General features: G+C 58.0%; 1 protein-coding gene across 1 annotated transcript in view; it reads right to left on the bottom strand.

The window, feature by feature from the left end:
* The window catches only part of RAB26 (RAB26, member RAS oncogene family), a 32,906-nt gene extending 16,902 nt beyond the window's left edge, over positions 1–16,004 (bottom strand). Inside the window, exons 1-2 of the mRNA XM_054212626.1 lie at positions 15,789–16,004; positions 13,096–13,206 (exon numbers count right to left, since the gene is read on the bottom strand). Of these exons, the coding sequence (XP_054068601.1) occupies positions 13,096–13,206; positions 15,789–16,004 (327 nt within the window). The remainder of the gene's footprint in view (positions 1–13,095; positions 13,207–15,788) is intronic.
* Between the last annotated feature and the right edge of the window lie 226 nt (positions 16,005–16,230).

Genomic DNA, 16,230 nt, shown 5'->3' with positions numbered 1-16,230 from the left:
ACAGCATTATTAAATAGCACCCAAAAAAAAAAAAATAATCCCCGAAGACCTGACAAATGAATCTGTAGCTTTTTATCACATACACACACAAACACACACATCCTTCACCTGCAGCTAAGGCAGACAGCTCTCGAAAGCCATGCTCTTGCTGAGATGCTGAAATCCAGATGAATCCTTCAAAGGATTCAAGGAAAAGAGAGTGACTGAACAACTCTAATGAGATTTTCTGAAGTCCGTACAACTCCATTAAGACCCTGGGAATGGCAGATACCAGGTCTCGGTGCTCACTCACACCCCAGCCCATTTCTGCGCTGGTGCAGCAGCTCCCATGCATGGGGCATGAACTGACACAGTTGCCTTAATTTTTTTTTGTTGCACCCTTGGAAAGCCCGACTGCAGCCAAGAACTCGGGCTGGATCAGCCGAGGTCCCTGGGAGAGGATTTCCACCCCTGCACCAAGCTGTGGGGATGATTCCCCAGGGAATCGATCGCCCCCTGAAGCTGTGCCGCTCGCCGGCAATGCCAGGTCCCGCGGGGCTGCCAACGTGCCCAGCTTTTGGGAGCAATTTGACCTCACGTGTGTATTATTCAAGAGGGAAAAGCACATCTGTCGTGCATTAACGCTTGCCTGGGAACAAAGTTATTTTAGGCATTGCCGAGCACTTCTGACATTAATTCATGCACATTTATAAGTGCAGCACGTTAATGTATTTAAGAAAGTTTGGGCTGAACTGCAATCCCATGTGCCGAGTCCCAGCCCTGCAGGGAGCCACCGTGCCATGCTGTGATTCACCCCGATGCCAAGGGGCACGGCCACCACAGCGAGATCCAGCTCTCCACGTTCAGCTCCTTGTCACTAACTAAATTACTTGCTCTCGGTGCCGCTCTCAGAGGTCTGCCAGCGCCACAGGACCACGGCTGGCATCGCTCTTTGATTTTTGCGCATGTCCCACATCCCAGAGCAGGGCAATGCTGCAGGACCTGGTCCCTTCCCAGCAAAGCCACTGCAGCAGCGGGGCAGGCACAACGCTCAGGCCTGGGAGCACTCATGCCCCACGGCAGATCATGCTCCAGCGCCGTCGTGCTGGCATGTTTCGGGTGTTTCCATCCCTGCAGCTCTCTTGGGTCAGGAAAACCTCAGGAGAGGCAGCAGCAATGAGCACCCCAATGTGCGCTGCCATTCAGCCCAGCGCCACTTACCTGCTGCAGTGCCAGCAGGCACAGCGAGGGAGGACAGTCTCCTTCTATTCCCCCTCCTCACGGCACAAACCTCTGGCCTCAGGCAGAGACAGGCAGGGTCACCCCTCTTACAGCTCCGGCTCCCCCAGTTCTGCCACCACCACATCACGGCCCAGGGATGGGCTGCAGGGATGGCCCATGGCAATGCACTGCAGGGATGCTCCACAGGGATAAACCACAGCCAGCCTGTCTCCCAAACGCAGTGTGGCAGGATTCCCTGGGAAGCAATTCCCAGCCCCGCTCTGGTCCTGTCACATTTCCCCAAGCCACGTCAGCAAACCGTGGCATGTCTAGGGAAGCAGCCGGCCATCCCGGTGGCCGGGCTCCCTGAGCAAGGGGAGAAGGTGCCCACAGGGCTCAGGACCCAGCACCATTCGAGCTGCTCGGGGTTGGCTTCAGGCCGCGTGCGCCTCGGCACATAAAGGGAGAAGAAAAGCCCACTCATCTGAAACCTGCGACGCGTGATCTCCCGGGAACGCTTTTCCTTCGGAGAGCACTGACTCACGGGAGCCCGAGGAAGCCCACGCCGTGGTGTAACGCTTGAGATGCTTCACAGCCCTGACCCCGCTCCTTCCACGTGCCGAGCCGCACCGTGATCACACAACACTCCATGGCCCCTCAGCCCCTATGGAACCACCCAAGAGCGTATGGTTACAGCAGAAAACAAATGCAACCAGTGACGGCTGCCCGCAGCAGTGCGGCACAGACATCACGGCACCGGGACCTCTTCCCAGCCCTGCCCTGCTGCTTTGCCCAGCCTGGAAGAGCCAGTCCTGCCGTGCTGGTGCCCTGGGGAGGTGTATGACATGGCATGGCATGGCATGGCATGGCACGGCACGCTCACCCCCTAAAAGCCACGTCCTCTCCAGCCCGGCAGAGCTGCCAGTCCTTCCCCGAGGCTGGCGCTGCTCGGGGCTGCGTGGGCTGGCCGGCGCTGCTGCCAAAACCCGCGCCGAGCTCTAAAAATTGACGCTGAGAGTAACAACGATCCTCCGGCGTTTCCGCCGAGGCGTGCAGCAAACGGGGCGATGCCGAGAGCGGTGAGCCCGCGGGGGCTTTGCAGCCGGTGGGGCGGGAGGGCGAGCACCCGGCCACGCTGGGGAAATGACGCCGCCCTGCCACAGCCGCGACCCTGGGAAAACGGCTGCTTCCCTGCAGCTCCCGAGAGCCAAGCGTGCTTAACACTGGGGAAAAAAACCCAACAAATTAAAGCCCAGCCATCTGGCTGCACAAGCAGTGGGAAGAGCTCCCTGTACACCCAGGAAAGGGACTGGGCTGACCCTGCACTGCCCGGGGCACCGAATCCCTGCTGCAGGCGGGATGCTCATCCAGGGACCAGCCCCCTCTGATAAGGAGGTCCCCAGACAGGGTCTTCGCCACGAACTCCCCAGCAACGAGGCTGGGCTGAATTATTCATCCAGCCACGCAGTTGTGTTTTTCTTAGTCATCGGCTCAGAGGAAGCAGCGAGGCACGGAGGGACTGGTGGGGACCTGCTGCCGTCGAGTGGCACGGGGGAAGCAAACCCCGGCAATTCGGACCAAATTCAGCGTCGCTGACAAGGGGACAGGCAAGGTCCTAGCCAGCGGGTCTGCGCCCCCTGGATACCTCCAGCAGCCGCCTGCGCTTGGCTTTGGGGAAAAAAAATCATTATCAGAGAGTTGTTTCAAGTTTGAGAGCAATGGGCACAGGAGAGCCAACGCCAACGGCTCTCTCTGCTGGGAATGGTCCTGGGAGCCGTTGGTCCAGTCTCATTATCGGTAACGAGGAGCAGCAGCATCGGCGCTGGGGCAGGACCCCCCGCTCCTCCGCTGCTGCCCCCCGCCCCGCACCCAGCACACATCACACCGCAGGTGCACATCGCAAACAGTGGCGTCTCGGCGGCGCTTTGCTAATAACTGCGTTAACGCCATAAATCGTGTGCGTCGGACGAGGCGTTCGCCGGCGGGAGGTGGGGAGGGGGGGTGGGGGGCGGCCGTGCCGTTGCCGTGGCGACGCCCACGCAAGCAAAGCTGGAAAAGCCAAAGCCTCCATTTCCCCAGCGTGTCACTTGGGCCCAGGAACACCGCGGCTTGGCAGGAAGGAGTAAAACATCCTCAGACAGGGGGGGATTGAGCGAGGGCTGACGAGGTCCAGGCTCGCCACAGGTGGATGGGTTCGTGGCACCCAACCCGCGCAGGTTCGGCTGCATTGAGGATGCAGCTGGGCACGGCTCCCCACTGCTCCCCTCCTTTCAGTGAGTTACATATTGAAAAACCCACACAAAACTGAGAGAAAACCTGTCCAGATATTCACAACAGGACCAGTTGCACCCTCAGAGACGTGCTGCTGGTCTTACAACCTCTAGAAGACCTTTCCTGCCTGCTGTGCTGCCTGTGGGCAGCACCGACCCCAGACCCACCACGTCTGCAACACAAACATCTCCCCAGGCTGAAGCCCTGAAGCATCACCGAGACCCCCCAAGTCCCCACTGGGCTTCTCCTCACCCTGGGACAGCCACGGACCAGGGGAATGGGCATCACCCTTTACAGATGAAGAAGCACGAGCTCCCAACATCTATTAGTTATGATCGGGAAGAAACATTTTTTCCAATGCAGGCATAAAGATGAAATATTTGCTGTTGCTTTTGAGAGGTTCTGCGATCCTTCAAGGCAATGACTCGGTGCTTAGCCAGGATTAAAAATGCTGTATGCCCCTGTTAGACAAACAAAGCTGTGTAAGTTACACTGCGCCGCTGGAAACCCCTCGCCGGGGGAGCAGGGGCAGCTCCATCGCTCTCAGACGGAGCCAGCAGCGTGTACAGCAGCTCGGGGGCTTCGCTCCCCTTCCTGCCGGGCTGTGAGCAGGGCCAGGAGCCGCACAGCCACCAGCAAGGCGAGCATCGCCCCGGCTCTGCCCAGCCATCAGCATATGATGGCACGGCACAGCACGGCGCTCAGCAGCTCCAGGGCTGAGCCAGTCCCATGCTCCAGGGCAGGGATGTCCCCATAATGCCACCAATGTTGCCCCACACAGGCATGCCACAGCTCCCCCTGCTTCCCCGGCTGCCCTCCTGCTCCTCAGGGCTCCCCGCCAGTGGCCACCCTGGGTCCCCCTGCATCCCTCACCTGCCCTCAGGACAATGTCACCCACCCAATATTTTGCTTCCAAAGGCTCTGCAGGTAAACAAGCCCTCAATCCCTAAATTTCCCATTGCCATAGGAACCTGCGTCCCCCCCCATCACCAGCCAAGGACAAGTGGACAACTGCTCAGACACACACCAGGACAACTGCTCAGACACACACCACGCTGCAGCTCCTTGCCCTGTAAACAGCTCTGATCCACTTGGACAGGATTGTTTTTCCTTTTTTTTTTTTTTTTTTCTAAGGGGGACGATCTTTTGCCGACACTCGCTGTTCCAGGCTTCGGAGGGGGTGATCGCTGCCCTTCTGATTTGCCGCACTGATGTTCGGCTTTACCTTCGCAGGGCACAGCAAAAGCCCCATCAACGGGACCAGCCTGACCCCTATCTCCACACCTCAGATCTCTCCATCCTTTGCAGATGCGAGGAGGAAAGCACCTCTTTGGGAAGAGGACGAAGGGGCAGCTGATTTTGGGGGAAGGAGGATGCACAGTCAGCACCCTGCGAGCTCGGCTGGAGGCGGCTCCCCCCACAGCAGCTGGGGACCAGCTGCCGAACCCCGGACCAGCACCTCACCCTTTCCCACGCATGCACCGGGATCATTGGCATCTACACTGGGAATAAACCAAAGCTTGCTGGGGGCAAATAATTAATCACCGGTAATGAAATGAGTCAGCAGCTCAGCAGAGAGGCAGCCAGGGCTCGGGGGCTCATGGGGGCTGAGAAAGGTGAGAGCCACGGGGCAGGGATGCCCCTTAATACCCCCCTAAATCAGGGGGGTGGCAGTGGGAGGCAGAGGCACCCCGAAGCCCACCCACCCCCGCCAGCTCTGCCACCTCCCCTCTGCTTTCCAAGAAAACCCCAATTCTGCACAGCTGAATTCAATATTTTATCACAAATAAAAGATGAAAGTGAAATTAAGCTAAATGTATTCCATTAAATATTCAAACCGTTTAGACTTACTCTAGGCCCATTTAAATGTTTTATTGGCTATAAAAAACTCCCTCGCAGGCCCCGGCACCACGAGCGGACCCAGAGTAACGCCTGGCTCTGCACTGGGGCAGTTGATGCTCCAGCACCCAAGTTGGCCTCCCCAGGGCCAAATTCTCACCGGGCACCACCTGGAGAGGTGCAGACACACCACATCTGTGTGCCCACCAGCTTCCTCCAGCACCAACCTCCTCCTCACCCCACTCCTTCGCAGGGAGCCTGCTAAGCTGGAGGAAAGCAGGGAGCAAGACACTGAACCCACAGCCCTGAGGACATGGGATGATGCCTCCGGCTGCCGCTCACGGGCAGAACAGTCCCCAGCAGCAGCTCCACCACACCCACCATCCCCGCAGGAGATGGGTGCCGGAGGGAGGATGCTCGCGCAAGCCGGTCCATCACCCCGCAGGGACCTCACAGGGCACTTGGAAGCGCAACCACTAAGCTACCGCCAAAATCTCATCCAATTTTACAATGCACAAAGCAACGCTTCCCTTCCCACGCTGCTGCAGGAAAAACAAAAATAAGAGAAAGGCACGGGAGGGCTGCACCTGCTGATGGCCCAGCCACGGTGGATGCTGATGGCTCAGGGAGGGGACACCACTTGCAACGACACCACTTGAGCCCAGGTGCCACTTCCCAACCCGCCTCTGCGCTGCAGCGCAACTTGCCTGGAAAAGAAATTAAAGGATTAAGAAATTAAGCCATTCTGGTCAGATGCTCCACACCCTGGGAAGCAACTCAGCTTGTGCCTTCCACGTAGGCTCGCAACAGGCTGTGGATGTGCAGGAATTGCATTTTCCAACCAAGTTTCTACTGTGTTGGTCCTCTGATGGGGTTTTGAGCTCCCGTACAGCTCTAAGGAGGAGGGTACAGAAGCAGGTGACAGTGAATGGCTTTACAACCTCCCTCCTTCCACCAGCAGCTCCTGAGTGGATTTTTTCTATGTCTGTGCCCTGGTTCCGCAACTCCTGAGCAGCCCAGGCCTCCTGCGCTCTGCCTGAGCTAATTACGCCTTTTATTTCAACCATCCTGGCCTGGGACGGACCCATGTTGGGGCTACAGGAGCCTGGGAGACACCGGCACCCTTCCAGGAGCATCTCCCACGAAACCCCATGTCCTCAGTGCTCTCGCCGTCAGTTGAAGTGGATGCAAAATTTCATATACCCGGTTTAAACACCTGATCCATTCTGGGTGGTATTTCCCAAACACTGAGGGGGTGGGAGAGCCCCTGGCACGCTGAGAACGGCACAGGCACCTTCACACCATCCTGCAAACTGGTTAAGAGTTTTCTTGATCAGGCGCTGGGTCTTGAGGCTCCTCCAGCCGCTTACTTAAAGAGCGACTCAAGCACTTCTCTGCTTTGAAGACATTCACCTTATTTCTTTTTGCCTTCCCCAGGGCAGGAATTGAGTCTGTTGTCCACCGGGATTACCGCCAGCACACGGGTGTTCGCAGTTCACTGGTGTGCTGCAGAACTGGAGCGCACCGGGGAGGTTTATTATTTTTCAAATGCAAGAGGCAAAGAAACATGAATAAAATACTAGCAGATGTGAGAAAGCGGGGTGTAGCCCGCCACGGGCGCCGCTCGCAGCATCTCTTGGCAACTGAGCCCCTGCATGCAAATGACAGGCTTTGCCGACTGCAAAGCTGTGTCCCTCTGCAAGGGAGGAGAGCAGCAGCTGAAAGCAAAGCAGGGCTCGGTTTCCCAGGAAAAATGGCTATTTACTCCCCTGAGAGCCTGTCCTGGGAGTGGGGAACGGGAATCAGCAGCGGCTATGGAGAAGCTGTCGTCCTAGGAGTCACACACGACACAAATCGATAAAATTGAGGCATGTTCCAGCGTGCAGCGCCTGCACTCCCTGCGCGAGCTGGCCAGGACCTGCCTCACCTGCTGCCAGATTCGGGCAGCACCCGGTCCTTACGGCACCTGGTCCTTACGTCACTGGTGCCGGCATCTCGTCTGCCCCCCAAAACCAGCCTGAAGGGGTGCAAAGCATCACAGGAAAGCTCCTCTGGGCAAATTTATCCCAGCTTTCCTTACAGCGAGAAATGCAAAAGTACAAAATCGGCTACTGGCTTCTATTAAAATTCATACAGCAATAGGAGATGCAGAACAAGCCGATTTCAGACAAAGAGCTGCTGGAGACACATACCCAAGGCAGCAGACAGGCATCCCCCTGCCCCCCCTGCCATGCCAGCACCCCCACAGGGCTCCTTCCTTGAGCCCCCTGGCCTGGAGCGGTCGCACCCGCATTGCTGCTGGCATGGAGGAGCCCCACATAGGAGAATTTGGTCCAGGCAACCCAGGCAGCACTGAGATGCCTCTCCCAGGGGAAGGCCACCTCCCTGCAGGGGTGTGGAGCCAGGGCTGTCCCCTTCAGTGCCCCAGGAACCAACCCAAACCCACCCAACCGCAGCCTGCAGCAGCCCCTCTGCCTGACCCCACAAACATCGCCACGCTACACGGCCAAACACGCAAACAGAAGAGACTACACACTCTGCTCGACGCCCGGAGTCCCTTCCCTCAAATGTTTGGGACCAGTTTTATACAGAAAAACATGCTGGAATTAATTTATTTCCTTTTCTTTCTTCCGGCCTAAGCAGATCCCCTCCCACTTTTTCCAGATTGATCCATCAGAAAATTAGCCCTGCTAATGCTCAGTGCCAGCCGCTGAGATAAAAGCCAGCCCTTGGCTTTCAGATGGCTCCAGGTTGCACCAGCCCTTCAAAGGGAGGCACCACGGCGAACGCTGCGCTGGAGCATCACCCCGAGGGCAGGGATGCAGGCGCCTGCTGGGGACTGGCAGATGCTCAGGACATCCACACCTCCCTCTTCCGAGCGCATGGAGACCCAGGACCAGACTTGCCAAATCCAGACCACGGGGCCAGTGTTAGTTTGCACACCCTGCATGGCTGGAACGAAGCTTTCCGTCTCTCCTGCAAAGTTAATCTCACTGAAGGAGTCAGCAGGCAGCCAGCAGCTGCTGTTTTGCCGACGGAAGGTGCACACACACGCGCTACGAAAAATAAACAGAGATGCAACAAATCTCTTATGCAAAAAAACATATTATATACCGCTGATTCCACCCCCAGAGCAGCGCAGGGCTGAATGTAATCAAGAGTCCTTAAAGCTCAGGGTCACAAGTGACAGCTTTTATTTACAGCGCGCAGCAGCCGTCACAGCGTGCAGATTAACTGCGGCACGGCCAAGGCTGGAGCAGAGAGTGCGGCCGCCGCGGGCTCGCCCCTGCCCGAGGACGCTGCGGCCAGGGGGGAGCCACGGGTCTCCACGGGGTAACAACCAGCAGAAACCCCTCCTGGACACGGCGGTGCAAATTTGTGGATGCCAGAGCCCAACCAGCCTTCAGAGGAAGCGTTCCCTGCGCCCAGCCGCCTGCTCAGGAAACCCGAGGCTGCGTCGAAGCACCGGGGCTGGCTCCCTCCTCCTCCCGCAGCACCCGGGCACGCTTTAGGCAAGGAGGATGCTGGTTTGCTCCCTCTCCTTGGGGCAGCAAGAGAGGAGCGATACCGCTACGCACCTCGGAGAAAGCGAAGACAAGCCACCCTGCTCTGAACTCGGCCAGCAAAGCGCTTCCTTAAGGTTTCATCCCACTGATTAGCCCAGAAACCGTCTCCCCTGCTAATGCAAAGGAACTCATTAGCACCTCTTCCCAGGGAGAAAAGGCTCATCTTTAATTTTTTTTTACTTTTATGTTCTTCTCCTTTCAGGTCCAATTAGTACAAAAACCTTAACTAGCCCAACCCTGCAAAGCTCAGGGCAGAGCACCCCGCTTGGGCGGTGAGCATCGGGGCGGCCCCAGGGGGCCCAGCCACCACTGGGGAGGGGACACACGGTGGGCTCACACGGCCCTTTGGTTTCTCGGCTTTGGCAAGACATTCCTCCCGTCAGTTAGGTGTTACGACGAGACAGAAGTACTGTTGGCTGCGCAGCTTTGACTCCTGTTGAGGTTTCTGCCGCGTTCCCAAAATTAAAGCGAAATGTAGCTCCTTCAGTAGCACCGAGAAAAGTGGGATTCACACCTCTGAGTGATCAACCTGCTCTTTTCCAGGAGACCCTTCTCCCCAAAACCCTAACATATGAAGCTGGAAAAGCACGCACCACCTCGCGCAGGCAGGACCCATCCTGCCCTCCCCGGCCGGGATCTGCAGCGAGAGACCTGGTCCCACCACTGCCCCCAAGCAGAGGGAGCTGCTGAGACCCCCAGCCCTGGGGAAGATGAGGAGGAAGATCTCATGCCACAGCTCAGTACAGCCCTGGCCACACCATGGCTAATGGGAGGGAATAATTAAGCCCCCCATTATCTAGCGATGGCTGGAAATTCCAAAGGTGATGCCTGCGAGCGGGATGCTGGAGGCAGAGAGGGGTTTGCTCAACGCAGAGGCTTCCCCCTCATAACTCGGACAGAAGTTTCTGTTGCTCCGAGTGAGCCCCCTGCTCAGGCAAAGCCCCCGCAGAGAGCAGGACCCCTCGCCCCAGGGCTCTGCCTCACCTTAATGGCACCCACAGCACGGGGTGGGGGGGGGTGGTGTGACCCCAGCAGCGCACCCCCAACCAAACCCCCCACTCGGGGGTCACCCCAGCAGCGCACCCCCAACCAAACCCCCCGCTCGGGGTCACCCCAGCAGCCCACTCCCAACCAAACCCCCCACTCGGCACCCCTGCACCTCCAGCGCTACCCTGTCTGAACTGGGAGGGCTGGTATCTTCTCGGGAAACTAAAGATGTTCCTCCAATAAAACCAATTTTCAAAGCAAGGAAAGCCAAAGGACTCGGCATCTCCAAAGCCAGGAGCCAATAGGTACCATTTTGATGCATTTTTTTTTTTAATACTACAATCATCTTTATTTCCCTAGTATCAGTGGTTTATCTTCCAAATATATTTAGACCAACATCCTCCTTTGTTTAAGAGACGATGATAAACAAACACAATGCGAGCGGTTCTCCCTAACATAAAACAGTAGGAGGGAAAAAACCTAGGGGGCCATTAGGAATTGTAATGCCAGATTAATTTTAAATGGATTTCTATTCATTTACATTTGCTCAGGCCTACATAATCCATTAGCCATAGCTTTGCGTGTATCTAATGGTTTGACATCCTCGAAAACAAGCGGCTCATCCTGGAGCCCGCTGGGACCAGTGGACGGAGTGGGAGAAGAGGTGGAGAGCGGCTGGGGGGGGGTGGGTACGGGGGCTGCCCCCCAGGTGGCTCCGTCCCATCCCAGGGCACTTTGCAGAGACCTGCCGGCTTCAATAGGAGTGGGGACAGTCCCGAAAACAACATCAGGAGCCGGGCAGCTCCATCCCCGCCATGTCCCCGCCATGTCCCCAGGCTCCTGGCAGCTCTCCCCGGGCCGAGCAAGGTCACGCGTGCATAGGAGCGCAGCTGCCGCACACCCTGGCCTTGGGGGAGTCCCCACAGTCTCCGCCACCGGCGAGGCTCAGCGACCGCCACAAACCCCGCCGAGAAAGCCAGACGCACCAAAAGAACGCCCTGCGCTGGCTCAGCACCTCTCGCACCACTCCAAGGCGAATGCAGCAAAGAAACCCAGCGACCGCCCTCCCCGACCACAACCGCCCGCCACCACAAACGGCCTCGCTTGCTTCAGCCAGAAAACCCGATGCCAAATTGTGGGATTACGCAGAAAAGGAGCTGCTATGTGACAGTTTTGTTATTAGATAGGCAGAAATTAAAACCAAACCACGCTCTCGCAGCAGAAGCCTCCAGCGTTACCACCCCAGAGCTTCATCTGCATCGCGATGCGAACGGCGAGAGGGGCACAATTACACAGCGGCTGCAAACAGGATTATCTTAATGGGAACGGAGATGTACAATCAAAAAACTATTTCCATGTCCCCCCCAAAATTATGAGTGCCTTACAAAGATGATAATAATGAGTTTTAGGGCACACACATGATCTTCCCCACTGTATAATCTGCCCATTTCAAAACGATGTAGCTCTAGCAGCTCTATTACAGAAGTAAATTAGCCCTAATTTGATTGCTTCTCCGTAGCAGTCGTTTCAGTGCTCTAATCAATAAGTCACAGGATTTTATGACTGCCCTCGGTATCAATCACTGCAATCAGGAATAAAACGCTTTTCATTTTAAGAACACCTGAAATACCGTGTAATTACCTTTGTATAAAATTATGGATTCCAATTTACCAACTTCACCAAGCCGCTGCTGCAACCCGCAGCGTCGCTCTGCACCGAAAGCCTATTTGCAGGAAAGAACATCGCTTTCTTTCTAAAGGCTTTCTGAGCCGTCCCTCATCTCTTCCACTTGTCACTGTACCAGCAAGTTATTACTCACACCCCAGCGAAATAGCAGGTTACAAGAGACACCCATCTCCCAGAAATCCTCCAAGAAAGGGGGAGATCTGAGATCCTGCTGAGAAAAGGCGGCCGGGGAGATGAAACACTGGTGCTTGGCATCACCACCAGCTCTTCACCGCACCCGCTCATCACCACCACGGCGCCGAAATGGAGCCAAAAGCCATCGTACAGTGAGACGACGCAGCCAGTGCCCCGACAGCAGGGCAGGGGGAGCACAGCCACCAGGCACGTCCCCGGTCCCGAGGGCTGAGCCTCCCCCAGGAGCCTGCGGCATCAGCCAGACGTCTCGGGGAGCAGCGAGATTGTGGTTTGGGGGAAGCAGATGGTTGGGAGCATCTGATCCTCGGGCCAGAGACCCAAGCCAGGCGTGCTGCTGGCTGCTGCTTTGGTAGCGATAGCTCAGAGGAGCCACCGTGGCCTCAGCAGCATCCACAGGGCTCCCTCGCTGGCCCTTTACGGCCTGATGTAAGGTTTCTTTGATGCCATCTCTGCAAAGCCACTGTCCCCGTTGCTCTGCTGTCCTACCCCAGGGATGCCTGCTCCACAGCCCAGGGCGCAGCCCCGCAGCTCCCCTTCACCAGGGGCTGCCCAAACCACGGTGTCCCCAGGCAGCTCCGCCAGCCCCAGCTCCCCAGCAAGGTACCGCTGGGGAAATGCAGCCAAGAAAAGGCTTTGAGGGCCCCGGCTGGCGCTAAGACGTTCCCACCTGGCAAAGGATGCTCTGCCCACACCAGGGCACCGCAGGACACGAGCTGTCTCCCCTTCTGCCCCCCATTCCCCACATTATCCCCCCTGTGGAGCAGGTTCCCTCTGTCCTTGCTGGTGCCGCACAGCCTAGACGTGCTGCCCGCAGGGCTGCCCTGACACCGGGATGCTCCGGTCACTGCCAACAAAACAGTTACTCTCCGAGGGCTCAGAGACCCCTCAGCACGATGCCTCCCCTCCACGCCAGAGGGAGAAGGGCCACCCCAGCACTGCACCCCGACGGTGGCACCCCAAAGCTGTGCTCAGGAGTTGTTTCCAGGGCATTCTGGTTTGTGTCAGTTTTGGTTTTATTTGTTGGGGTTTTTTTGTTTAAACTGTTAAAAGCACTGAAATTGACTTAGAGAAATATTTTCACAGGGCAGATGCTCAGACCTCAGTTCTTACACAAACCACCCCCAGGACCTGGAGCAGAGAACGCGCTCCCCCATCCTTGTGCAAAGCAGTAACGAAGAGGCTGCTGCCGTCGGCCAGTTGCTCAGCCCCGAGGTGCCCCAGCCGGAGCTGACACAGGTCAGGATGATGAGGTTTAAGTCCTTGGAGCAATGTTTTGTTACTCCTCTGCAAAAGCCGCCATTCGCCTGCTGGACCCTGCAGGCAGGGCCCGAGGAGCCCCCCAGGAACTTACCCTGAAGTCGATTCCGACCGTGGAAATGAAGCTGCCAGCGAGGAAAGCACCGTCTTTGAACCGCACCAGCAAGCAGGTTTTTCCGACCCCTGAGTCGCCCACCAGCATCACCTGGGAGGGAGGGAAGGGAGTGTTAGACACTGGGTTTCGAGACGGAAGCCCCACAGCAGCCGTTACCTGTCACCATCCCAAAAGCCCCATCCCGGGAGCAGGAGCAGATCCTGTTCTCTAGAGGGGAGAAAAAGCATGTCCACGAGCGATGTCCTCAGACCCAGGGGAGGGTGGGGGAGAGAAGGTGGGGACCCGCAGTGGGATTATTTCCCACCCTGCACCACGCACGCCCCTGAGCGCTGGCCGGACTTGAGACACCTTCCCCTGACCAATACTTAACAAATCCCCCGTGGGGGCACAAACACCCCTTGAAAGCCAAAAGGAAGCTCTGACTCGATGGCTGTGGAGCCCACCCTGTCCTCAGCAGACCCAGGAAACACCCTGCATCCCACCACACACAGGGCTTCCTGGGGAGGCTGGCTCTGCCCACGGGGAGACTTCAGGGGGGCCCCCAACCATGCGCGCCAACTCTGGAGGTTCACTCTGCCCTCTGTGAGCAAACTCCTTCAGTGGGACCCACAGAGCCTCATGGCTGCCCTGCTGGTCCTCAGCGGATGCCAAGGGAGCAGCTCCCTGTGCCGCCTGCCTCAGTTTCCCCACCCAGCAGCAGCCCCAGGTGCAGACAGGGCAGACACCCACCCCACCACAAAGAAACCATGGCAGAGCTGAAACTGCTCCCGAATGCAGCTCCCCGAAGCTTATGTTCAGACCACAAGCCCCCTTGAGCCCTCCTGCCCCCCGACCCCTCTCCCCTCTGCAGGATGACAGCTTCCCACCATCAAGAAATCCCAGACCATGGAGCCGAGCTGCATCAGCAGCTTCTGCACCCGCACCAATTTGCACGGCTTCACGCTGGCATGGCAGGGTTCCCTCTCTCCCGAAAGCGCTGCCATTAGCCTTCTGCAAGCCATTAGCCCGTGACTGAATTTAAATGGTTTTAAGGCAGGCACTGCCCTGGGTCACACCGAACCCGGGCAGGAGCCATCAGAAGCAGCAAATGCCACCATCACTCTGCAGCTCAGCCTCCCGAGGGGCGGCAGTAGCCCCAGCCACAGTTTGGGGCAGGGTGGCCAGGATCCGGCCACAGTGCTTCATCATCCAAACGGTGGGTGCAGAGCCCCACACCAGGTCTCCTGCAGGAGCACACGCACAGCCGCACACCAAGCTCTGGCACAAAAGGATTAGGGGAGCCAGGGAGCCTTCAGGTGTATCTGTGCAAAGCCAAGGGAAGGGGGGAGGAAAAAGTCATTTTTAGTACAAAATAGTAGTACTGACTTTTTAAAACTTTCCAGACCTCTGTTCTAGAGCAGGGCAACCTTTAAAGGCAGCTTCTCCTCACCCAGCACCACTGAAGCCTCACCCAGGGCACGCAGCAGCACCCAGAGCCAGGCTCAAGTCAAGGGCTCAGTGATCAGGATCTGGCCCTCGCGTTTGGCCACTGCCTCTGGCAGAGCTCAGGAACCTCAGGAAAGGGGTAAGGTAAAGAGAAAGTTTAATAAACCAGGTTTTTACTGAATATGAAGCAATTTCTCTCTGCCACTGGTTCAAAACCAGCCAGACTTAGCAGAGGTTTTGGCTACCTGGCACATTTGGGCTTATCTGAGACCTCATTTGGCTCATCCCCATCCCATGGGAGCAATCCCCAGGGAAAGCCCCAGCCCAGGCAGTGAGACGAGCTCAAGGAGCCATGGGCCAGCGTGAACACGGAGATGGCTCCATTTTAGGGAAGCTGTTGAACCGTTATTGCAGCTGTATCAGGACCAGCCACCTACTAAAGCAACCAAATTCACTTCTTGAACACCCTTCACCTCCTACTGCATGTCCCAAATCTTAACATGGCAATGGCCATGCCGATTGCCACCGGCACTGAGCTCTCTGCCACGGTGTGCCAAGGTTGGACTTGCCATAGCAAACACCATCTTCTCCAAGCCTAATCACCCCGCGCTCGGTTACGAAGATCTGCGTTAGAAATGCAGTCAGATGGGTCGCACTGAACTGCAGTCTCAGCCAAAATCGCTCAGCGAGCTCCAAGAGCTGGGCTTGCATCAGGTCGCATGATAGAGGGGAGGGGGGGAGTGCAAATACGTTTGATCTGTGACTCGCTCGCCAAAATCTGAAGCAGCGAGAAGAAGCCATCTGAGCCTTTAAAAGAACGCGCAAGCCGGAGACATTTCAACAGCAGCCAGAGCAGATTCGATGCGCCTCAAGCAATACTGTCACCCCGCTTTACAACCGCTTTTTTTTTTTTTAACGTTTTTAAAGAGGAACCAGAAGGTTACAGTAACTCATGTGAGCTGAAAGCCTTTTGTCATCACTTGCAAAAGTTCCGCAGAAGCAGCCCCCGCTGCCGAGAGCCCCGCAGGGGCAGCCCCGCCGCCAAGCGCGGCTCCAGGAGCCCGGCCGAGGCCGGACCCGCCGCTGGAGACCAGAACCCGGCGGCGGTACCGGGCTGCCGGGGCTGGAAGGGAGGGATGCCCGCCCGGTCCTGGCCCCCAGGAACTTCTCCCGCACCCGACGCACCCCGCACCGGGGCTCCGCGCTCCTTCCCGCATCCCACCCCCGCCCCAACCCCGTCCCCGCACCTTGAAGGCGAGATCGTAGAACTCGCCGCTGCTGCTCAGCGAGGGCCGCCCGGCCGCCGCGCCGCCGTTGCGGGGCAGCTCGGGGGCGGGCGCGGAGCCCCGCGGGGCGGCGGCGGCACGGCCGGTGCCCTGGGCGGCTGGGGGCAGCGCGGTGGAGGGCGCGGCGCCGCCGCCGCCGCCGCCGCCTTTGCTGCGAGCCGCCTTCTTCCGCGACATACCGGGGCCGCGGCGCCGCGCCGGGCGCTGGGGGGGCGCGGGGCTGTGCCGGCCGCCGCCGCCGCCGCCACCTCCCCCGGCCCGGCCCGGCCCGGCCCGGCCCGGCCCCGCCGCCAATGGCAGCGCCGCGGGGGCGGTGGCGGGGGCCGGACCCGCTCCGCTCCGAGCCCGTTCGCTCCGCCCCGGCCCGCACCCGCGGTAACCGGGGGGGTAGGTGAGGGGGGGG

Source organism: Rissa tridactyla, chromosome 8, assembly GCF_028500815.1.
Source record: "Rissa tridactyla isolate bRisTri1 chromosome 8, bRisTri1.patW.cur.20221130, whole genome shotgun sequence".
NCBI lineage: Eukaryota > Metazoa > Chordata > Aves > Charadriiformes > Laridae > Rissa > Rissa tridactyla.
This window is presented reverse-complemented; position numbering and strand designations above follow the sequence as displayed.